The 25,191-nt window shown below is 40.0% G+C and overlaps 1 protein-coding gene across 14 annotated transcripts in view; it reads right to left on the reverse strand.

The window, feature by feature from the left end:
• Ca-alpha1D (Ca[2+]-channel protein alpha[[1]] subunit D) overlaps window positions 1-24,540 on the reverse strand; it is a 59,591-nt gene extending 35,051 nt beyond the window's left edge. For 10 of the 14 annotated variants that reach the window (XM_065495395.1, XM_065495393.1, XM_065495394.1 and 7 more), the window contains exon 1: window positions 19,217-19,452. In XM_065495395.1, coding sequence (XP_065351467.1) covers window positions 19,217-19,238 — 22 coding nt within the window. In that variant the 5' untranslated portion in view covers window positions 19,239-19,452. Of the gene's footprint in view, window positions 1-17,859; window positions 17,967-19,216; window positions 19,453-24,206 lie in introns of those variants that run through there. The other 4 variants (XM_065495403.1, XM_065495404.1, XM_065495405.1 and 1 more) reach the window with 4 other exon arrangements.
• Window positions 24,541-25,191: the final 651 nt, after the last annotated feature.

A 25,191-nucleotide genomic window follows, 5' to 3' on the forward strand; every position in this document is an offset into this window, starting at 1 on the left:
GGGCTTTGATGTTTTCGGGCGTGTTCGCGAATTTTTTGCTATTCCCCTTTTGCATCTTTCCCATCAGGCTGCGAGGACGCTCGATATTTTCCCGTGGAATATTCGACAGTTCTTTGAATGACGCTGTCAATTTGGCTCCCCCTAATTAGAGCTGTTCTTTATTTAAAATTACAAATAATCAGGCAACTATGAAGGTTGGTCAACAACAGTGACGACCATTTTCGTGATTGAAAATTAAAAGGGAGTTAATGTGCAAGAATTTAATATTTCAGATGTATGTCAAACAGTCGAGTTCAAAGTTAACAAGTAGTGCAAATTTAATTTCTTAGTTTATTTTAAATTGGTAATTTTATTAATTTTACACTAAACGAACTGGATAATGTGAGACTTTGCAAAACAATGCTAAACTTTGCATTAAATACTTTAAAAAATGTTTTTTTTAGTTAGTAAATTTTTTTTAATCATCTATTTTGTTAATTTCAATTTTAGATTGATTTTTTAGATTTTACATAATGAACCTACGTGCACGTTCGTCATTCTAAGATCGAACTAATTTATTCAACAGTTCAATGTATAATTTTGGTGAGTTTAATTTTTAAACGTTTCGTTGTTTTATAAAAATTGTTTTTAACTCGACGTATTACGATATTACTTCTCCGATTGCATTTTTTATGAATCGGAAAGAAAATAAATCCTCCTTTTGGGGAAATAGCAGTTAAAAATTAAAAGAATCCTTGTAAAAAGTAAAATAAGAAGTGTAATTAAAACTTTTGAAAAATATTTTTCTTTCAACAACAAAAATGCTCCCGAGAAGCCTTTCAAATTAAAAGTTTTGCAGCCCCATGTTTCGCAAGTTTATTTTGAAGGTGAGCTCTATAGGCCAACAATTAAGAACATTGTTTTTACATTGTTCGCTATTTATAGCAAGTGGTTCATTTAGTCTATTCTTTGTCTAATTTAGCGACAGTTTATACTTAAAATGTGCACAGAAATCAGAACCAAACAGTTAAATTCAAGATTTAGCCAAATTTCTCGGAAAATCAGAATGTTCATAAATTTTCCCTTGATTTTGATACCTCTCGTCGCGATTTATACAACGTTGTACGAGTTTTGAGATAAATTACCCTTCTGGCGAAATAAATCATGATTTTCAATAAGGAGACGGTGCTCAGCAAGCAAACTTTGGAGTCAAATTTATTACAAATTTAAACGGCAACCAGGCAAAATTGTAGCTCCAATTTCTAGAGGGCTTTTCAATTTTTCTGTACAGCTTTTCCATTGAAATGAATCATTATTTCTACTATAAACATGGCGCACGACTGACTGGGTATCGATTGGTTTGCCTCAGCATCGCTTCTCACACGGTAAATTAGAAAGCGTGTTTTCCGAAATAACCGGGCATGGTGTGTCACTTGACACCTCATGCGCAAAAAGCAGTACCTGTCATCGCGAAAGAAATTAATTTCGTGCTGAGAAACACGCATTGCTTGCAGACACGAGAAATTCCGGCGCGGCGTGAAGTAGGCAATCTGTTGGACACGCGAGTCGAGCAATTTGCCCACCTGCCTCTCGCAGCTGACATGCTCAAACAGCGGCAACGATTTACAATGCAGATTAGATCAGAGCAAGAAGAGACTTGTTGCGGCGCGTATCTCAAACCCACTCGCTCTCTTTCTCTAACAATTCAATTTCGAGCGGCTGCCATTTTCCGAAATTTTCTCTCCGCGCTTTTGCCGCTGAGCTGACGGATAATTTTGGCTGCTCGCCCAAAAATCGCGTTTGTGAGAGCTGCAAACGTGCCCGCGGTGACGCAGGCGACGGTGGAAAATCACCTCGTAAGCAAATTTGCCAGTTTTACGGCCAATATGCGTGTCAGGAAAAACAGCGCGAATAAGAGAGCGGGTTAACGCTTCTAAAATTGGCTTTCCCTTGGCGCTGGCTGCGTTGCCGAATTCGCTGCCAGGGACGTGAAACAAACTTTTCTTTCCTAGTTTTGAATGTTTTTAAATCCTAAGAATCAACCATTTATTCCATAATTTCTTGATCAGACTTTTCCCTATAGGCTTCATGATTTCATCTTGTCAACCCTTTTTCTTTGAAATAAGCTAAATAATTTCATGAAAAACAATTTAAAAGTCGTAAAATGCGAAAATTTCAAAAAACTAGAACTTTTGTTTTTCCTCAGGGTTCCTGGTATATTTCTTTGCGTTTAAAATGTTTTATTCATTGTATTTCGAAAATTGGAAAGTTCAGTTTTTTAATAAATCAAAATAAATTAGTGAAAGAAATATAATTTGTCTGTGCCAATCTTAGGAACGAAAATTCTGATAATAATGTTAACCCATGTAAATATTATAGTTTATTTTGTTTACTTTTTCTTGTCTCTCTTTAAAGATACTCGGCTTTTCGAATCCTATCGTTTTTAAAACATTCAAAATGACCAGAATATAATTTTAAATGAAGGCCAATAATGTTTTACAGTGATGTGATTTAAATTAAATTACAAAAATGCTATTTAGGCTCAACTAAACAGGTACAGCTGACTGAGAAGCAGACTGGGAGATATCATAATAATCCAAGGACAGAACAAAGGTCGTTGAAACTATCGGTTATTGTTGAACCAAGGACAGAAAAGCGATCTCTCTGCTTCTGCTGGAGTTTGCGTTTGCACTCGGAAAAGCTATCGTGGAAGAAACTACTATTCGTTCACATCCCCGCGTATTCTCTTTCTTTCTTTCTCTCTATCTCGCGTGGCACCCGAGAGCATCTTAAAAACGTTGGCGCATCCCGTTTCAGCAGGGAACCATAAAGGCGCGCACGCGAGAGAAAGATGGAAGACGGGGAGAAAGGAGGCCCCGTAATAAAACTCACTCTTTCACCGTTGCGTCCTGCGTGCGTGTGTGTTGTATGTGTGTGTATATTTTTAGCCGAGCACAGTACCGAGCAGCGTGATCCACTTTCTCGGAAACGCACGCGTAAAGAACGCGTGTCGCGCTCTTGATGAGCTTTTATGCAGCCTGGGATTTGCAGCCTGATAACGTGTTTCGCTGGAATTACTTGCGGTGAGGAGAAGAAGTAGCGCTCGTTTGGAATTAGATCCTTGAGACGCTGCTAATGAACGCAAGAGACCCGAGTTTTGCAATTAAAAGAGACAAGAACGAGGATTCTGTACCTGCGTCGCCAAGGAATCGCAATGCCTTTTCATCAGCTGAAGATATTGAATATCATGAAAACTTATAATGAGTTACTTCGTTTAATTTCATTGTGAGCATACATTACTCCTTTTCACTTTCTATAAGATATTTATTCTATTAACTTCACTGAACGAATCACTTAACAGGTCGTGAGTTTTGATATTTTTTGTAGGTCAAACTAAGATTAAAAGCCTTATCAACCAGCGCCTTTTGCGGTGTCTTAAATTTTTTTAGCTATCAGGTTCTTTTATAATTATTTAAATATATTTCCACTATTGTTTTCCGTTCCTTTGAGATGGGTGAACAACTCGCGAAAACTCCGCGTCCAATTAACACCGCAAACGAATAGCCTATAGTCCAGGAAAAGACCAGCTGATCATCTGTGGTAAAATATTTGTTTTGATGGAGAAAACAAATAAGCATTAACTAATGTATTTATTTCCCATTAGAAATAAATCAATAGCAAAACAAAGCTGAATTTTTATAAAAAAAAATCCACCTATTCATCGAGCATGTCAATCTTTAAAGATTATTAATTTAATATTCGCTTTATTTGCTGCATGTTTAATAAGAGCAACTTTTTCATGCTTGATACAAGTTATCAGGCATTTCAAACATCAAAATCATATTTTTTGGCACCTACTTTTTCTTTTTCTAACTTCAACTGAAACAAGTTATGACAGTTTCCTTCGAATCTAATTTCTCGCATGCGATTGCTTTGGTTTAAGTTTCCCAATACTTCAGTTATAACATTCAGAATGAAGTTTAATTGAGTTTGAATTTTTCTCTCCGGCATTTTTTTATTTTTACTACTTTTTTACCGGCAGGTGGCAGAGTTTCGACAAATTCACAGAGGCTGGCGGCTAACAACCTGGCCCAAAATTATTCGGCTGGCTGAGATCTTAAACTCGCATGTAGTTATTAGCTGCAACCGAGATAATTGTATTTAAGTTCCAATTCGAAATTTAAAATCTAGCTCGAGGCTACGCAGCCGTTCATGATTGTTGACCTTACAATTTTTATTTAGTTGACGTTTGGTTTAATTTTGCTGCTAAATAAATTGAATTTTTTTATGGCTGACATGGACCGATTTGAATTGAAGATAAAAATACAGAGTTGCACATTTAAATTTGTTTTAAATACGCTATAGGTCGTCTGCACTCAACCTAGATTAATTTGTACAGTGTATAAAATCGAAAAACTTCGATTGGTAAAAGCTAATTATTCATGCGCGGAGGCAACGAAAAAGCTCTGCATGAATGCGACACTGTTAATTTATGCAAAATCCAATTAATAACGAACGACCGAGTGGATTACGAAAGCAATATCCGACCGATTGGACCGCGCGCGCTTCTTTCCCTCGGGAGGCGCGTCGACCGAAAAGTTGGAAACGCTCTCTCACATCCTGGAAACGAAATTCCACGCGCCAGCTCCGTCTCTAAATATTTACACAATTGGCGGCGCGTCTCTGCCGAGCCAGCCTTACTCATGCTTGGCCTTCAGAGAAAAATGCGCCTTCGATCACTCTCTGGAGACAAACGCACCACTTGTGGCACGCTCGTCACGCGTAAGCAGTCGTGATTTTACCGACTTTTGTAATAAGAATAATGGTCTTGGCGCGCTCTAACTTTATTTCGGGGCCGCGCTCCAAGTTCAACCGTTCGGCAACAAATGGTGAGTCACCCTCGTCCGCCACCTTTGGCTCGGCGAGGATGAAGTTTCGCTCTACACGCGAAAATCGTGTTGCGTCGGAAAGAAAGGAAAAGGCATAGTAGACCGTCGAAACGAAAAAAAAATAGTTTGACTGCACGTTAGAAGTTAGTTTCCTCATATCTTGGACAGACTACTACAACAAAAGAGAAACGGCAAGGAACAGCTTGACCATAATTCGAAAACATAGCAATTCAATAAAAAAATGTAGATGTTTTAAAGTGGGTTAAAAATTTATTTGATATAAAATTAAATTATGAATACTAAGAAATCCGCCCTGCATGTGTGTTGTTCTTCTGTTTTAACATTTAATTAATAATTTTCTCACTGTGATTTTCCAGCTGTGATTAATACAAAAATAATTTTTAAATTTCGTATTTTGTTTGGTGTTTTAAAAAAATTACTCGTTCATTTTTTTTATAAAATTGACATTCTACTGGCATCGAGTACTTCAAAATTGCAAAAAAACGTGTCTCGAAAGAAAATCTCAAATCCGAAAAGGTAGATATTTTCTATAAAACAAAAATTTCTTATTCAAAAAAAAATATTGTGACGATGATGCTTTAAGTGTAATATTTTTTTGATTCTTTGAACAGAGCAGCTCCAAATGAAAAAAAAATGGTAAATAAGAAAGTAAATAGTTTTCTCATAAATTCACCCACCAAAGAACTAGAAAATGTATGCCCAAATTTTTGGTTCACCAATACGTAAAATATCGATTTTCCAGGACCATATGCAATATTGTTAAAAAAATAAACTCCAAACAACGACACAAGACTTATAAGCATTAAAATAATTATATATACCATTACATAACTTTTCTCAAGAATCTTAAGGCTGTTACACAAGGATTTATATAACTGTGACTCTTTTGCTTCGTGCTGGGAAGGGTCGTTTTTTACACATAAAAAATCTCATGGCAAAAAGCGGCAATGGGTTGTTTAGGGATTCTTGGTAGTTAAGCGTAGCATTAGTTGTAAAAAGTAGATGTGTGCAAAAGGGAGCCCCTGAAGTATCAAGTAGTATTTAGTGCCTTTAGGGTTCCCAGGGCATTTTGTTTTATTGGTATATGCTGCAATCACTCGCGTTAACTATTACAGCATCGTAACTTTCGTGTCTGATTGCAATCTCACAGGTTAAAGTTGCAGTTAATTTGTCTTTTACTGGTTTATCCCAATAAAATGACTCCACTGAGTAGCATGAAAAATACTTGGCTACAGAAATAACAAAAATAGCTCCTTTAGGAACAGATATTGCTGTGCAGGGCCAGATTATATATGAAAGTTGAAGGGCGCTTGAGTTCTTTGCCGAGTGAAATGTTTTTCTGCTTGCTGAGAAAATTCAATGGTTTGCAGCCACTTGTCCGCATTTTTCGTCGGGTTTAGCCTACTATAAAAACAACATTCTCACATCAAAATGTTTTTCCAGCTGTTTCTAGCGTAACCTGAAAATTATTAATCAGACTTATATTCCAGAGATTTTCTTTTTTCGTCTTTTGCCTAAGAAAGAGTCGACAAAATCTTGATGGCACTGCAATTTCATATGGAATAAGAAGGCAAGCAAAGGGAGGAATCACTGTGCAAACGCAAACCTCGCTCAAACAGGACGCAAATTAACGACGTTCCTCGTGCCCGCGCGCTGAACATACACGAGTAAGCCAATTTCACGAGGCGGCCAATCTGTGAAAGGAGCCCCTTTGAATCCTTTCACACCCTCAAAGTAGGCCGCATTTTTCATTTGCAGACTCCGAGAGCGCCGGCAGCAGAGTTTTGGGCCACAAAAGCTGCTTTTTTCATCTCTGTTCAGAAGAAGCTGCGCTGGAAATTGATTTGCTGCCGTCCCACTGGGTCTTCATTTCGCCAGCAACTAGATAATGCGGACGCCTTTTCTGCCAGCCGCCTTTGTCACTTTATAACTCGACGCTTTCATGTCTGTCGCCGCTCGGCTGCGATATAAAAATCAGAGCGGGGTCGCGCGACCAGCTCAGCTGTTATTAAAAAATTCTCAGTTAATTTAGCTTGATGGAATAATCGGAGTGAAAGCGCCAAGCTAGCAAGCTTGCTCTCTTTGCGATTTTTCATAACAACTTTTTTTCAGAATAATACACGAAGTACGGCATATGGTATTTAAATATTCACGTGAAAATAACTTTGTGTAAATTAATGTCCAATTGAAAGTGAGTATACAGTATCATTTGCATTCTTGGCTTCATTAAGACTGAACTGTTTTTAAAAAAAGAAGACTCGACTAAGTTATGATCAGAAGGGACAATTTTACTTAACATTTTTTTCATACTTAACATCAATTTCTCTCGATAATGCTTGTTGACAGTGCTGGCGGACAAATTTTAGTTTTAAGTCATTCCTCAATGATTATTTCATGAAATGGCTACAAGGATTTTTATTCCTTTTCAACTTTCGTAGGATATTATTTTTACGAGAGAGGATTATTTTTTTTCAAACTAGGAAATATTCCACTAAATCTAAAAAAAATACGAAGGATAATATATGAAAACCGAGTTAAAGTAATTCAATACCTTGAAGGCTTAAAAAAGAATTAATATTTTTAAAAATGACTTCAAAATTTCACTGCAAGTAATTCAAAAAATAGAATTTTTTTGACCAACAAATTTTAGTTCTAGGAAAACTGCTTCTAAAAGTATACGTTTTATATTGTGTGTGTAAAACTAGTCCTACCAACCACTGCAATATGCTATTTCTGTCCATTATGTGCCCAGTTTGCAGGCTCAAAAGAGGAAACTCCTGCCGTCAATGCGCAACGCAACGAGCTGGAATGAATGCATGGGCACGTGCCCGCCTTCGCGGCATCCGACAAACTTTTCCAAAAGCCCTTTTTCCACCGAGACCGGCACGATTTGCCCGACTGCAGCGGTTTCGCAACGTTTCCTGGGTCTGCCGGGTAATTAGGTTGGAATGACCACGTCTGTTTCACTTTCAGCCGCGGAACTTAAAAGGTCGGCAGGTCGGCAAAGGTCAAACGGTTGGGAAATCAAAAGCCTTTTGCGCGCGCCAGAGTGGTTTCAGGCTACGAGCACAGCAGCACGCACGCGGTTCGCTTTTGGTTTTCGACCCCCAGCAAAGTGGGTCGGAAACAATGCCCAGTACGGGTAATTTCATCTTTGCGGAAGCTGAAACAACTTCGTCTTTACTCTAAAATGAATGAACAAATAATTGAACAATTTAAGTTGCTTATAGTAACTTACACTTGAGAAATATTTTGTCATCTCTCAATTAAACTTCTAAAAAGAAATGCTCTCAATTTCTCTCAAATGGGAAGGTATATCAGTGGCAGAGTTGATTACAAAAATCGCTTATCATCTTTATTTGGTTCAAATTTTTAACCTCCCAATGAGGGGCAAAAAAATGTAGTTTTATGTAAGAATTATTTGTGTTATTCCTCCTTTCAAACTGTATTTCGAAAAAATTGAGTACTCCATGTCATGGTCATGACTCGTGAGAGAAGTAACAGCCCTCGGCAGGGTGCATTCCAATTGCAAACCCCTGCCCCGCGTTGCTGACATCAATCAGCTGATTGGGACAAGTCCCCTTCTACAGTTTGCATAACAGATGGAGCATTGCCAACTGGTAGATGCAGCCGCGGTACAGTGTGAGATTATTTTTTTATATAATTTTTTCCATTAGCTTTATGTATATCCATTATTTTAAACACATAAAATTGCGAACAAACGCTAGTTGCCTTTTGTTCTCAATACATTTAACCAAACACGGAGTTCATTATATTTACACTTGATATTTTTTACACCATTAAATTACATTTTATAATTTTCTCCGTTGAACAAACCAAAAAAATAGAGGGCTTTGTCTAGTTATTGGTAAACAGAAACAATCCCATCAGACCTGTTTAAAATCAGTTTGTGTATTTTTTAATATGTTTGCTTGTGTGCATTCTTATTTAAATAATAAGCCTCTAAGTAGAGTTATTTTTGAAACTGACAATCAGTGGCCGAAGTGCGATTGCGATCTATTTGCACAAAGTAAATAATTGTCCTCACTGACAACAAATCCATTTCGGAGTTTGTCAATTCCTTGTAAAACTTGTAACGCACAGCAGAAAAATGGATAGACATGAGACAGTTTCTTACCCAAACAAAGATAGTAAGTATCCGCCGTTTATTTGAATCGTGGTGTCAATTTATATTTTTTGATGATCAGGTAGAGCGTACGACCGGTACATGCGGGAGAAAAACGCAATAAAGAAGAAAGCCAGGAGGGCTCATATCCGACACCCGGATTGGCGTGGTGCAGTCAGTCATAATCATGATGTTGATAGTAGGCTAATTTTTTTTAACTATTTCTTATATCGGCGCACGAAAGCCCACTCATTGTGTGATATCGGCTTTAATTCGAAACACACTAAATATGACATTAAAATTTTAGTATGTGATTTATTTTCAACTACCAGGTAAAGCTCACAATGGCCCGGTTAGAGCTGAGAAAGAAGCGAAGAGCCCAGCAGGAAGAGAAGCAGTTGCGGTCGACTTTGACCAATGCTTGGTGATGCCGGCGGAGAATGCACCGCAATTGGCCAGTCAAACAGTTCGCATCAATTAATAAGTTATTGTGAGCTCAGAAAATTAATATGTATGTCAGTCAAATTGCATGTATTTGTGCTCCCCGTCCCTTATACTCGTGCACGGGGGGAGCACTAATACACATGCAATTTAACTGATTGTGATCGTCAATTATTGCCAATAAAAAGGATTTATCACCCTGTTAATGAAATTACACAATGAACTAGTCGTTTCATTAATTCGATTAGACGCTTAGGAAGGATATTTATTTAAAATCGAGTGGGAATAAAATATTTAAATTAAAAACATGTTTGTTTTATTAATCAAACAAATTGTTATATAACAAACAATAATATCCCAAAAAATATTATTTTACTGAAATATATTTATAACTCGTCTATTCTTTCTAAGTTCAAATTTGTTAGTAATAACTTAAGCTTGTTTTGTTTAACAAGTGCCCATTCAAATTTGGGAGGATTGCGAAAGCAGTCCGGCTCGCTACTTGCCGGTTTGCACCTTTCCAGCGTGCGTGAATTAATATCAAGAGAGATATTATCATGTCTACCGTTTCAATAAAAAGATCCTACGAAGGCAGTAACATGAGCTGGTCATTTTCTGGACTAAGCTTCCTTCATTGAGGATCAAGAACCCATTTACTCATTCGCGTTATTATTTGGGACATTGGGACACATGGATTTCTAGAGTTGTTCGCTATCAGGTGGTCGCCCATCTCAAAAGAAGTGAACCGATAAAAAAATAAATTCAATTTTAAAGAGCAAATATAATCGAAATATCGTTAAAAGAGGTTTTTTAAAATAATATACTATATGCTATGCAGGAAGGGCGTATGATGAATGCGTGAGAACGAGGGACGCGGCAAGAAAAAAAGCGCGGAATAAAAATCATCACCGGCAACACCAAATGTCGGGCAGTGTTGAGATTCCTCAAAAAAGTCAATTTACAAAAGACAAAATTTAAAATATTTACTTTATTTTTATATTGTAAGGTAAATGTGAGGGTTTTACCTGACGAGAATACGATCAATATTATCGAGGTAATCAGTGTAAAATATTTGGGCGCCCAAAGGGGAGAGTGGAGGGAGAGTCTCAGGTGATCAAACCACCCCTCACAGAAGGGACATCAGCAAAATAAAAACCGAAGAGGTGTAATTATTTTAGTATATGTGATTTACAAGTGTACTCGACTGAAACACTTGTAAATAAATTATTGAATCACAAAAAACTGTTATTAGCGCATTCTATTCTATTGCGTTAAAGTTCATGTTTATTAAAAATATTATTGTTGATTATGTGTTTAATAATAAATAAAATCTAAATAACTGGAATTAGTTGGTTAAAATAATTAAAATTGGTTTTTTTTAAATTAATTTTTTTAAATTAAAGGATTAAATTTAATTTAATAAAATTCAAGTTTAAAATACAGGCTCAACAATTGACGAAAAATAGTTATATTATAAAAAAATTGCACATTTCATATCAGTTGCAACTTAAAAATCTCAATTCAATGCGCGCCTCGATATATCAAACAAATAAACATGACCACGTAAGCGGCTTACAGTCGCCGCTATGCACTCCGCCTGACGGCTACAGCCGAGGAGGCCATGGCGAAAATGACAAATAAAAACTTCTACAACGTGTCGTGCATTGCACATAAGGCCTGGCGTTTTTGTTTCGCGCGGTGGGCCAGCCGCGCTGTGGCAGACAAACTTGTTAATCCACGACGTTTTATTTCAAGTGAGCGCCGCTTTCAAGGATACTTTCCTCGGCAATCCGCTCTTTTGTGTTCTCGCGGCTGGCGGGGCGCCAACTCGCAGAATTCCACCGACCGAAAATCACAAGCACGGACCCCTGACACGCTTTCCGCCCCACTCGCTGCTCGCGTGGTGTGTCGACTGAGAACGATAACTCTTAGAGGCGCACAGAACAGAGAAAGGAACAAAAGCATCTCTCACTCAGATTTGTGCTGAGCCAATCTCGATCACAGTCGCGACTTCCTGTGTTTGTTCACTCATTTGCCCTTCTAGACGATCAATGCGCACCTTTTTTATTATTTCTTGGGATGCTACAGCTGCAGCTGTCTTAAAAAGTGTCGACTTTGAGGCTCTTGTGCGCAGGAGAAACGGAGTTTTTGGCCATTTGTCATTTCAGCGATGCCAGGATAAGAAAAAATTTCCATCTCGAATTAACGAGGTCTAATAAACCTTCTAAAAATAATTGAGTCATTTATATTTAAAGCAAATTTCCTAAGCCGACTAATGAGTAACCTTGCTCCACTTTTGCTTTAATGTGTAAGTTCTAAAATATCTTAAACCGGCGGCAATTTTTAATAAATATACTTGATTTTTCGGAAAAAACAATAAATGATACAAGACATTTTTCAGGTATTTTTTTAAATATATTCTATAAAGTTTTACTGTAGTCAGGCACAACAGTCCTTTGGTTTATTTTATAATCTCGACCCATTAATATTAACGTATATTCACAATTTTTATAATTTTGAAATGTGCAGCCAGCTATCCAAATAAGATTCTTTATAAATCTCCCAAATTGATGAGTTGACGAGTTAAAAATTTCGACAAATGAATTTGATTCATATCCCAATAGGCTACACAAAATTCTGACAAATACCTTGTGAGATCGCTGAGATTCAGCTTAAAAGTGTCTTAATCAAAACTAAGTAACCCTCTGCATGATTTGTCAAAAAGCATTAAATGTTTTTTTTAATCCTTCGATGAAAATATGGAAAAATAAAATGCTTTCACTCGTTTGACCCTAAATAAAATAATTATAATTTTAGCAGACTAAATAAATATATATCGATGTGTGTTCGAAAAATGAACAGAAAACGCATTATTTCTTACGGCTTTATTAATTTTGTTTTTAGAAATCCGTGAATTTTTTGGTAATTAGTGTGTGGCAAAGTATAAAAGCGTTCTTATTGCACCGCATTAGTGCTTAAAAGCTTCTTGAAAAACTTCGCAACTGCCATATATCATTATTTGAAATAAAAACAGTTCAGAAGGATTGAAAAAATTTATGAAATATTCAGAGCATTCCATGTAATTTTTACTTTTTAACCAATAAAGCAGAAATTTGAATTGCCGTCCGTGCCAGTTTCTTAACAAGGTTCGCCGTCGAGGAGGCAGTTGTCGGCCGCAATTGCATCACCTAATTCCGCGCCATGCTCACACGCCGGCACTCGACACAAGGGTGTGTGCGGCGAGATGCAACTCGGTCAGTAATCAAGCAAGACCTGCACGGACGGAGCGGACGACGGAGCGAGAAAAATAGACTGAACGAAGAGCGAAGCTGCATGCACTCTGCTCTGCTCTTGTCTCGCGACTAAGTACATTCATATTGATTTGGGCGTGGCCGCGTTGCCGCTACCACCGCTCGCCGCGTTCGTCTCTCCCGCCGTGTGCAGCTGCACACGTGCGTGCCAAAGGGTTGCTTCCAGAGTGTCACTCGCCGCCAATTGTCACTCTCGCGCCCACTTACTTATGCATGCTCGCGTGTGTCGAACGACCGCCAATTTTCGACCCGCGGCCTCCCCGCCTCCCTCCCACCGCGGGGCAGCGTCTGGTGGACCCGAAACTTGCATCTTTGCGTGTGTTTCTTTGGGGCAGGTCAAAACCGTGGAATCCCATCCATGTACGTGCGTGGAATTCCGCTCCATCCTCGACGCATTCTGCGTTTTCCCGGTTATTTCTAGCTTACAAAAGGTTGAATTTCGGACATTTTTTATTACTATAAATATAACAAAACCTAATTTGGTCACAATCGATCCATTTCTGGGCTGAAAAAGATCGAAATCAACCTTATCTGGTAGTGAAAAGTCAGAAACTCTAATTGCATCAACATTTAATTCATTTCTAGCTCATGAATTAGGGCTGTAAGCCAGCAGTTAAAACTAGTAAATCAGGAAATTTCTGTAGAAATGCAGAGAAGTAAACAGCTCGATATCTCAGAGGAAGCTGGATTTTATTTAAACTGAAAAATTATGACAAGCATGTATGCTTCATCTGCCTTCATTGGTATCATCTATCAACCTTGTTTCATTTTGCATTTGAATTACCAGATTCTTTAAATAACGCCTATCCCGCCCAATAAATCGGCCTTTTTCAAGCTTGGATTTGATAGGATCTGATTTTTTAAAGGTTTGCCAGCCCATTTCTGCTGGGATCTTCAGTGACCCGGAAAATGTGGATATTATTTAATATCTTTTACAATTACTAACTGTTACATAATCTAAATTACGACAGCGCATCAGGCATTGCAACCTTCAACTATCACCTAACAGCATACATTGTTCAACAACCAATCAAAATACTCGATAATGGTGTCGGTCTGGGTTGGTCAATCAGCATGCACGAGGTGATCATTGTTTAATCAAAACAATAATTTACGACGATGAAACCCACTATCGGTTTATGCAGTAAATTTTCAACAATCTAGTAGGAATTTTTAACGGTTTATGTACTTCTTAGGCAGCAATTATTTAACTATAACATAACCCCTATTGCGGCCGGGGGCAACGCTTGATGCGTGATTGCGATTGTATTCTACCAACAAATCATAGAAAATCAACCGGATTATTGCTTTTTCTAAGCGAGCTTTTTTTCAATGCAAAATGTGGCATTGGTTCATATTGAAAATGCTGCGTCTGTCACTTTCCACTCAAGGCCCTGAGGGCTGCCAGGATTCAATTTGCATATCCATGCAACAGACGATGCATGGACTGGCAGAACAGTAATCTAATTCAGGGAATATGCGACACCTTAAAATCTTTTTGTTTTGACGAATTGCTACCAAATGAGAACTATCCCACCCTGAAATTTACTATCGAACTTAATTCCCAGAAATGGAAATAATCGAATGACCGATAAAAATATTGATAGTAAATTTCGGAACGACTTCTATAATATGGTGAGGTAACCCTTATGGTTTTCCTTGATTTTTCAAAGGCATTTGATTTGGTCGATCACGCTCTGCTGCTCAGGAAGCTGACGCAGCTAAATTTTTCTGATTCAGTTTTATAATTTTTTAAGTGAGAGAGAACACGCGATTCGTGACAAGGACGGAAAATTCTCAAGGTGGGTCCGCATCGAGACCGGAGTTCCTCAGGGGTCGGTGCTCGGTCCGCTTTTGTTTTCCGTCTATACCCACGACGTGGTGTATCTCTTTCAAAATCGGTGTAAGTACCATATGTACGCAGATGATATTCAATTGGATATTAATTGCAAGCCTGAGGAGTTGGAACACGCTATTGCGGATATGAACAGTATTTTGTGCGACGTGGTCGCCTGGTCGGAAAAGCACGGTTTAAAGCTCAATCCGCGCAAGACGCAGGTGCTAGTTGTTGGCTCTGAGAGATCGCACTCAAAGCTAAACTTGGCGCAGTTAAGTAAAGTTAAAATGAATGACACTGAAATTCAATTCAGTGATGAAGTGGAAACTGGCTGTGTTAAATTTGACTATAGTGACAAAGTAAAAAATTTAGGAGTTGTTTTTGACAAGCATCTGAAGTGGGTGGGTCAAATTTCTAAAATATTTCAAAACGTTTATGGTTCACTTAAAAATGTAGAAAAATTTCGAAATGTCACGCCAGAAAAAATAAGAATTAAACTAGTAAAAACTCTAATGCTACCCCATTTTGATTATGGTGATATCGTGTTCTGTAACCTTAGCGCGGAGCAGCTGAATGAGCTGCAAGTTTTACAGAACAACCTCATGAGGTATATATTTGACGTCAAACGCGGGCAAGACTTGTCATCTTTGTATAAAAAGTGTCGTATCTTAAAGATTACAGACAGACGTAAATTGCATGTATTAACACAAACACATAAGATTTTGTACAATAATTGCCCTGAATATTTAAAATGTTATGTTACCCCCATGCGCGATGTTGACTTGATAGGTCCAGAGCTCATCGATTGAGGCTTCTGGCTCCGCGTGTAAATGTTACTGTGCCTGAACAGTGCTTCCAAGTGCAGTGCTATCGTCATTGGAATAGTCTTTCACCAAATTTGAGAATGAACGAGAATTCAAGTGCGTTTAAGAAGAAAATTGAAGAAGCAATATTCTCAAGCTACCATTAATCATTACTTCCTTCCAAATGTTGTTCCTACATAATTGTATCATTACTTTATGGATGTGTGCTGATTTGGGGCAGAGTTGCCCTGTCAGCCCATAATAAACTTAAATTTTGAAACTATAATTTTGGTCTTCGAGACTGATTGTAGAGCAACATTTTCAACACAGTAAAAATCCCACGACTCACCATTTAGTTTACTGTGTGTTGAAAATGATGTGAAAAGGGGAGTAGTTAATAAACATATTTCAACTATTGAGAAATAGTGTCTAATATGAAATCATTGATAAACTCGCAAGAGTAAACGCAGGAGCGAGAATTGCTCTATAAGCGAGAGGCAATAATAAACGTCTGAGAAGGCATTGCGCGCGCGGCGTCTCGATTGGCAGCTTTTCAGGCTCGGCAAACAATGCAAACGACCAATTTGGAAGTCATTCCGGCATGCTCCAAAGGGCCTCTTGTGCTGTCGCTGGCTGTGTCCAATCGACTGGCACACGATCCGTTCCAATCCGCGAATAATGCAATCACCGGCGCCGCCCGACGCTGTTAACTGGGTCGCCGGCGAAATAATTGCAATACGCGCGGCTTCCATGAAAATCCAGTGAGCCGCCACTCTCGTGTCGTCAGCAGCGACAAAAACAATCTTTTCGCTATTGAAAAGCCCGGTCGTGTGTGTGTGTTGTGCTCTCTGCTACTGCCTGCACTTTGTGTGTGAGAGAGAGAATGAGCGAGCACCGCGCCCGCCGCCTATTGAATCAAAGCGCGCCTGCAGCTTTTCGTGTTTATGCAACCTGCATAACCTTTCAGACTACAAACGCTAATAATAAACATGATATGTCCAGTTTGCACATGGGCGTCGCACACAACCCTCTTCTGATGCGCAACAACTTTTCAAATTGATTTACTTTAAAAATGAGGTTATGGTTGATGATTTGATTGGTTCAATGACTTTTGTTATAATAAATGAAACAATCCCTCAACACGTGATGCTTAGTAAGAAAATTGTCAGTCAAACATGCTAAGATTCTAAAAATTATTTCATTACGCATCACATCGATTGCAACTACCAATACTCCCAATCACTCTATTACTCCATGACGTTATTGCCACAAATATTCTGCAATCTAAAAATAACGGAATTGTTCCAAATTGCACACACTATTTTTAAAATTTGTGAATATTACCCTAAAATCAACGATCATTTCAAACTTGTTGAAATCGTTAAAATTTAAACAGCCCCTTTTTTGACTTGGAAGTTACATAAATCAATTTGCACTCGTTTCTCTCACAAACAGAATTACAAAAATAAAAATTAATTATCCTTGTTTCCTAATAATTTACGTATCAGGCCATTCTGAAGCCGAATGAACCTATACAAAGTATATGCTGTAAAGTTTGTTTGCATTCATAAAGGCAAGAATTTACCTAAAAAAAGGAGCATCTCCATCATGAGGCATATTCCTCTGGGAATTACCTCGGAGAGAAATAAACAATTGTCAAGCAAGGCAAGTTTCCGAAATGTATGCAAAATTCTCACTTTAAACAACGATTATTGGTCTACAAATCGACTCGTATCGTTCCACTCGTAACAATTTTCAATGAAGAAAAAGAATAAGTTATGTCTCATTTCCGGAATGTGAGATATCCCATTATTTTCGCATTGAAATCAATCATTTATTGCAAGCACCCGTAGTAACGAGTGAAACTCACATTTCGCTTCGAAATTGGCTATTCCACCCGTCGGAGGGAGGGTCTCTGGTCCGATAAACATTTTTCCTGCAGCCGGCCGCGGTCGGGCGCGCCGCTTTTGAATAATTCCAATCCACACGTGGCAGAAATAAGTACTCAAGCGGCGGAGTGCGTTCGTGAAATGAAGCTCTCAGTGGCGCGATAAAACGTGGCAGCCATAACAACACTATCCAAATACCTCTTTATCATCACGCTACATCTGGTGAAAGCAGGCAAATATATATAATATAACAGAACATGTTCGTGTGTGCGCTCTCTCTTTCGCTGAATGTATATATTTAAAATGTCGGGTGAGCGTGTGAAAAAGCTCGTGGTTAATTAATAGTAGAAAAGTCTCACTCTGCAGCTACCAACTAGAACACAGCAAACGCACACACTATATACCTCTGCTCTAAGTTCTAATAATACACACTCTGATCTACAGGAGGGAAAAGAGTACAGGGCCACTACCACTCTGGTCTATTGAAAAATTCACTATGCACACTCGTTTCTGTGTAAATGCAGTGCAGCGTGTGTCTCAACAGATTCATCCGGCGCACTTACTTTTTTATTGCCTAGGCTACGCGCGAGCGCTGATCAAAATTTAACAAGATTCCTTTTCTTTTCTCTCTAGCTGCCGTCGTGGTTTGCGGTTGCTAAAACGTACACGTCTTCGTTGGTCGCACATAAAAAAGTAAAGGTCGGCGATAGGTGGCAATTAGCAGCAGCTCGGCATCTCTCCCTCTCTCTCTCTCTCTTTCTGTCTGGGTGGAGGCGAGCGGCGGCGGATTTTGATCGTTCGTTAATTGGCAGCGGTCAGTGATTCCCGGCTCTGTTTTCGTTTCAGTGACGTAGGAAATATATCTACTGATTGGAAATAAAAAAATAGTAATAATCTGCTTTCCCAGAGGGAAATGTGTGTTTATTAAATTTGGTTTGATACAGCTGAATGGCCTTTTTTATTGAATTAATTACAAAGCGCTTATAAATGTCGGAAAATATTATTTTGGGTTTGTTGAAAATTTATTTACTGCCCCAAGGGAGATCTAAAAATTTATCTGTTAGCAGTAATGCAGTGTGGATTAAGGGCTCACTCAATTATCCGTCTGGTTTTTTTTTATCAGCCGGGCTTTTCCGTAAAAATAAATGAGCATGATATGGCTGTTATTCCAAATGATTGGAATTTTGCAGCAAGTCGGGATTGATTCAATTGGGGTCGATAAAATTATTTATCTGGACATGCAAATTACTCATGAAAACATGGATTATATTCAAAACCATAATGAAACCGTCTAGCGTTTTTTCTTCACTTCTGGTAAAAAAAAAATGATGACACCACTTAAACATAGCCGTTTCTTTATCAGCTAAAAAATTAAAGCATTATAATCATCAGGTAAAAATAATTTTTGTTTACTTTTTTGGTAATTGTGTACCAATGAAAATTTTTGGACACCTCATTTTAGCAAAAGATACTTTATTTCAGCTAAATTATAACGTTTTTCCATTTATATGTTGTTGGGAAAAATTTTCCGCAATTTTCCACGTAATTTCTACCACATAATATTTGAGGTTTCCCTATTTTTAATCGTTTTAAATGAAACTGTTGAAACGCGAGCAGTTTTTCAGAAATTTCCAGGAAAAACCCTTAATGGTCTTTTTGTCAATTATCCGCCCTTTTACCAACGTCTGTTTTGATGTCATAAAATAGCCCAGCTGATACGGTTATTTAAAATTTATGATAAAACCGCTTATTTAATATTTCAAGCCTAAAGGAGAGAATTCCTTAGAGAGAATAACGCCTCAAAATTCGCCGCCGCTAAAACAACATGATTTTTTCGGACGAGTCAGAGAGAGCAGGGTTCCGAGAAGCAGAGAGAAAGAGCGAGCGCCTGGCTGGCTGGCTGGCCCGTTAATCAATTACCTGCCGGAGAGAAGTCTTCCATGAAAAATCACTAAACACTACGTAGAGAGAGAAGCCGGGGCTGCGTGTCGGCGGCGGTCATCGCGCCATCCTTGCTGCGGCGTCGGTGCGTCGGCAAGCGCGCGCGCGGAGGCGACGGTCGGCAATTCGGCGGCGGCTGCTGAGTCTCTCTTTCTCATTCACTGGTGGCCATGTGCGTTCGGCCCGACGCTGGCCAACGACTCGCACGAACTGACTGGGTCCTTCCAGCAGCCTGGAGAGGCTGCGAGCGGCGCTGCGCCAGCGCCGCGCACCCCTCCGCGGCCCCCGCTCCCCCGCGCAGCCGGCCGCCCCCGCTGACGGCCGACCGGGCGGGCGATCATCGATGCTCTCGCGTCTCCGGACGCATTCCTCGGCGATCGCAATCGATGATACGTTTTCGCCCACTTTTTGCCTGCCTACCAGCCAGCCAGCCAGTCGCGAGTGAGCTGCTCTGTTCAGTTTCGCAACTTGGGGATGAACTGCTTTTTCTTCGTGTCGTTAATTTTTAACAACGCTTTCGGTTTATCTGGGCTCGGGGAGGCTCGCTTCCATTCTCTCCGCCTAAAAGTTTTTGCTAGTGCGTGCGGCCGAAAATTAGTTTCTGCCGCGGTCGATGCCTGTCTATTCCGGAAATTGGGCTGCACAACTTTCTCATTCGATTTAAAAATCTATTTTCTCGTCCTTCTGTTCATGATTTGTAAAAAATTAGCAGCAATGCAACGCAAATACACAAAAGTTTTGTAATTTTCTGTTTGAAAAATTGGCACTTCATTATGGCATTATTAAAATGTATACACTAAAGCCATAGAACATTGGATTCAATTTCAAGATGTAATGATGCGGCCAAAATGATGGCACTGACACTAAATGATGACAATTTTTCAATGAAACTGTTCCGCAGCACATGCCTGTACGGCGGAACAGTTGTCCCCCCTTATGCAAGGCGTATGCCATTGCAAGTTTGTAGTGTGATATTATGTTGTAAGTTTTTATTCTGGGCCCTACTCGACTTTGCTCTCCAGAGAAGGTTTGTCCTTTCTCACTTTTCCCTTGACAAGGTAACTTTTTGTGATGATTATGTGATTTTTATGCATTTTATAGCGAGAATATACAAACATAAAATGAAGATGTCAAAATATTTCAGCTGATATTATATGCAGCTTTCACACTGCATAGTGAGTATTATTTTGTTATTCTGTATTTCTACAGATATTTCGTGCTTCTAAACTAGTTTTGGCTAGAGGTGTTGTACTCCCTAATTCATGAGCTAGAATGGAACATGAGTTATAAAAAGAGTTTTTCAGAAATTTACATGCAGCATGCAGTGATTACAAATTAACATGTATTGAATATAACGTCACATATTACGTCTCCTTTAACATTTCAGAATTTAAAACAGTCTTGCTTACTAAGCAGGAAACAAATGGCTTGCTATACACTAAGTAAGGAAGCTCCAATTTATCAATTTCAACTGTAATTTTCTGTTTAACTTACAATAAATCAGTTTTTCTAGAGGTCTTAGTTAGTCAGCCGCATAATTTTAGATGGCCACTGGCTCCAGCCGAATTTTATCCTGACGGTGGCTAGCACATTTTTAAAAATTTAAGTTTGAATTTTTCAACTGTTCGACCGGTGCGGCTGGCGTAGCTTGCTAGTGTCACTACGACTGGCGGCTAATAACGTGACCCGAAATTAGCCGACATCGCGGTTGGCTGAGACCGCTGGTTTTTTCTGTCAATTGATCAAAATTATTGAATTTTAGCGATGAAAGTTGCCAAGAATACAACAAGGAAATACTTTGTTAAAATTGGTGAAACCGTGTGCAGCGTCAGCTAACTTAGGGTTCCAGGTGTTGGAAACAAATCAACAAGTAAAAAGCGCCAATATGCAATGAGAGCAGCCAGAATATCGTGACGTCAATAGTGGATATAGAGGCAGCAAGATTAGGATGAGTCAGCTGTTGGCTGCTTCTTTGTCGGATTTTTTTTATAAGCGATAAACAAGATGAGCGACAGAAGTGTCTTTCTCTCATTTTTACTACAGCTTGGTGAAAATACAGACTGAGTACTGAGTGCTTATTTATGTCAGTCAACCAAGTCCTAATGCTGCCTTCAAAAATTAATAATAAATGTTCTCTCCATTGATTGCACTTAAATGTAAGAAGAAGCCTATTCTTCCTGACGTTTCTGTATCTTCTGATCTTCTCGTCTTTCTTTTTTCTCGACAGCTGCTAGTTTTGCGGTATTGCTTGTTTGGTTTCTCGCGGGAGCTCTTTGCGAACTGCCAACTTTCTCTCTACGTCTGAAGTTATTATCATTTCCATTTGGGCACGCTCTCGCACTTTCTGCTGCCAGTTTTTATTGGAAATGTAACAATTACGTCTGCAAATATTTGTCGTTTTACGAGGCGTCGGTCCAATGGCCTCTGAGCTTTCGGCAGCGCGTCTATAAAAAAGACATCACACGACAATAACAACTCGGCTTTCGACGCTGGCGAGTTAAAAGCAATCGGCCCTCTCGGTTCCAACCCCGCGCCGCACTCGCTGCCCGCGCGGAAAAGGCGCCTGTTTTGTGTCACTCAGCGAATTCATGCCAAATGCATTTGCTGGGAGAAGGGCACTTCAGCGTAAATAAAGCACGCCCCCAGCCTATAACAAAACCGAGCAGACAATGTGATTAGCGGCCCACCGCGGTCAATGTCTGTCTGCCAAACCCAAGATTCACTGCGCCCGCGCGTTTATATTTTTAAAATTCCCTCAGACCCTCAATTTTACCACTCGTTGTGTAACAATAACAACTGATGCGAATATAAATCCGCTTTCTCACGGAAAGAAAATTAAGAGAAATACCCGATGAATCATTTGACAAATTCATATAATCCCAAAATTCACTAATTAACAATTTTTGTCGTGCTTCCAGCAACGATAAATTTGACTTGTTGCCCTCCGTCATCGTTTAATTTCATCATGAGTTTCAGCCACGCATGATGCCTTTTTCGCCCGCCATTCTCTCTCCTCGTTTATCCGGGCAAACAGGGCTTTTGCATGACGCACTTTTTTTAGCTTTGTCGACTGAAAACGCGTGCAATTGTTTGCGTTGTCGCGACAAGGCAGGGCGATTCCACCGGCAGACGGGCTGAGTATACACAATAAATTATCGATCGGTGGCGCACGCCAATACATGCAACGCGAGGCCAGAGCGGAAGCTGAAAGAAAGGTGGAAATTGCGTTTGGCACCACTCGTCAGAGGTGTGCTTCCTGCCAGCCATATCGCTTTGTTGTTTGTTACAGAGCTTTTCATTGGATTATATTTATTCTCAAATTTTGTTTTGCGTATTTTAAGCAATTCACGTATAATCTACGAAAAATATTTTCCTGAGGTTCAGAATAACCGACTTAACCACTCATTCTTCTTTGCCTTATTCCCTACAGGAATTCCCCTTATTTTCCTATGCCTATCAAAAATAGTGAAAAATATAGGTATTTGGAAGACCATATATATGAGCATAAAATTTTAAGTAGTTTGACACACTTTTAAGTCTAGTGAATCCTTAGATCCGTTACTTCGTTAGTTTATAATGTAATAAATATTGATTAATTGATGGGTTTTTTACAGGGGCTTTAATAGAAATTAAGTTAAAAACGTCATTTTTAGTTATATTTTCTTATTTGTTAAATAGGTGAAAATTTAATTTTAGGGATATTGAAGAGCCAGAAACACAACTGAAATGCATCACATCTGGGGCAAGCTACATTCAGGCATCTTCCAATTGAGTTTCTCAATGCTGCTGTTATTTTCTGTTTAGAATAAATTTAATGAAATTAATAATAAAATGAATTCCCTTTTTGTCTTTTGTGCAATACCAATCCATTGATGTTAAAATAATTTTTCTTCCTCCTTTGCACTCGCGTATAGCTCTGCGAATGCATTCAGTTCACTGAGAATGATTTTTATTTATTCATTTTTCAATTAATGCCAGTTGAGAATCAGAAGCGGTAACCCACTTGTATTAGTTGCATGTGTGCAATGGAAAATAAATTGCCCCACTTGGTTTGAAAAGCGACCCAATTAGGGCCGGCAAGCGAGGTTCGCATTGAGAGCAAAAAGCGTCATTCCCTCCGTTTGTTACTTTGTTAGTCCGCCGTGAATAGAAGGAAAATCGAGCCAATCACCAACAGGGGAAAAGCCGGAAAACGAAAAACCGAAAATTTGTTTCCTCTTGGGAGTGCAATAATAGTTTTGCCGCCCACCAAGCTATCGCTCTGGTCCAATCGGACAAGGCGTGGTGATTTATTTTTAACCCTGCGCTTTGTGCCATGCTCGCGCCGCACACACACACACAATGTACATCCGACTCGTGTCCATGCAATGCACCGCACGGAGAGCAAATTAGTCGCGTGTGCATATGGATTGGTGGGCAGGCGCGAACATATTTCGATCGCATTTCATGCCTGTCGCTCGCTGATTCAGCCACTCGGCCGTCCGTTCAAGGGTGACAAACAATCTCGGCAAGGTGCGGGCGTAGACGTTTTTTCCTCTCCAGCCTGCTGCTCCTCCTCCTCGGCCACGGCGGCGGAACAAAAGCATCTGTTTTCCTTGCGAGCAGGACGCGCGCAGGTTTGTTTTGAAACGGAGCCGGTGCGTCGGAAAATCCCGGCGGCTGTTTGCGTTTTCCGAGAGAAAATGTACGCCCACAGCCGGCCGTCGTCTGATGGTTGCAAGGGCCCGACGAGAGGCTGGTGCCGCGGCGCGCGCGAGATGATCTCATTGCGAGGCGCGGGGGGAGCAGCGCCGAATTCCGAGTGCGGTCGGCCGCAAATTCGGCCGAAATCGAAGCGCCGGCGGGCTCCACGCGGCACGGGCAGCCCGAGGCACGTATTTTTAGCGGCCAGACTCACACACGTGACTCACAATCGCACAAAGCAGCTCGCACGCACGGAGACAGCAATATAAAAACGGGGGGTACTCACCAGTGGTGCCGACACATCGCACGCACTCGCTGGACCAAATCTACGGGGGCCGCGGCGTGGAGGCGGCAATTCGGCCGAAAAGTGCCGACGCTGAAAGTATATTCGTGGATTCGGAGAGAGTGCCTAGGCAGAGCGGGCCACTCACCGCACAGAGAGAGAAAAGAGCCCGGCCTGGCGAGCGGCCAGCTTCCACTTCTTCAATTCTCGGTCGGTCCGTCGGTCGGTCGGTCGGCTGGCTGGCCCCGTCCGCACTAGAAAGAGAGAGAGAGGAAGAGAAAGAGAGAGAAAGAGAGAAAGAGCCGCGCGCAGGCACGCAGGGACACACTGCTAAACTGACTGCTCGGACCGCGGCCGCTATTGTGACACACGTATTGTCCCGCCGCCGCCGCCGCCACCACCGGACCGACCACCATCTTCAGTCGCCCGCCCAAAGCTTCCTGCAACCGTGTGCTTCCTTTGCCTGGGCTCCAGTGCAGCAGTCAACATTTCCTGACCAATGGGTTGGCGTGCCATAACATATTAAATTAGCCAAAATCTTATGGATCGTAAATAAAATTAACTTGCTTTGTCAAAATTTTCCATATCACCGTTTAGAATTATCCAAAGTAGGTCAGGAACACGCATTCGCTAATGACGTTTTAATTCGAATATGTTTCGAAAGAAATTCCACTGAACGTAAATAAAAAATAAAACATTTGTCAGAAGATCATAAATTCAGCTTCCTCGGTGTGTTGAGAGCTTGTTATTATCCCGTCGTAGTTCTACAGAAATGTCCTGCTCAACTAATTTCGGCTACTGGTAGCAGCCCTAACGCATGAGCTTCCTGTCCCATCTGGAGGCTGAGGATAACTCAAGTAGCCGAGACTAGTAGAGCAGCACATTTCTGTAGATATGCGGAAAAATAAACAGCTCGCTACACTCATAGGAAACTGCATTTAATTTCAACTTACGATTATGACAGCCTCGCGTGCTGCTGCCTTCATTG

The sequence above is a fragment of the Cloeon dipterum genome, chromosome X (genome assembly GCF_949628265.1).
Source record: "Cloeon dipterum chromosome X, ieCloDipt1.1, whole genome shotgun sequence".
NCBI lineage: Eukaryota > Metazoa > Arthropoda > Insecta > Ephemeroptera > Baetidae > Cloeon > Cloeon dipterum.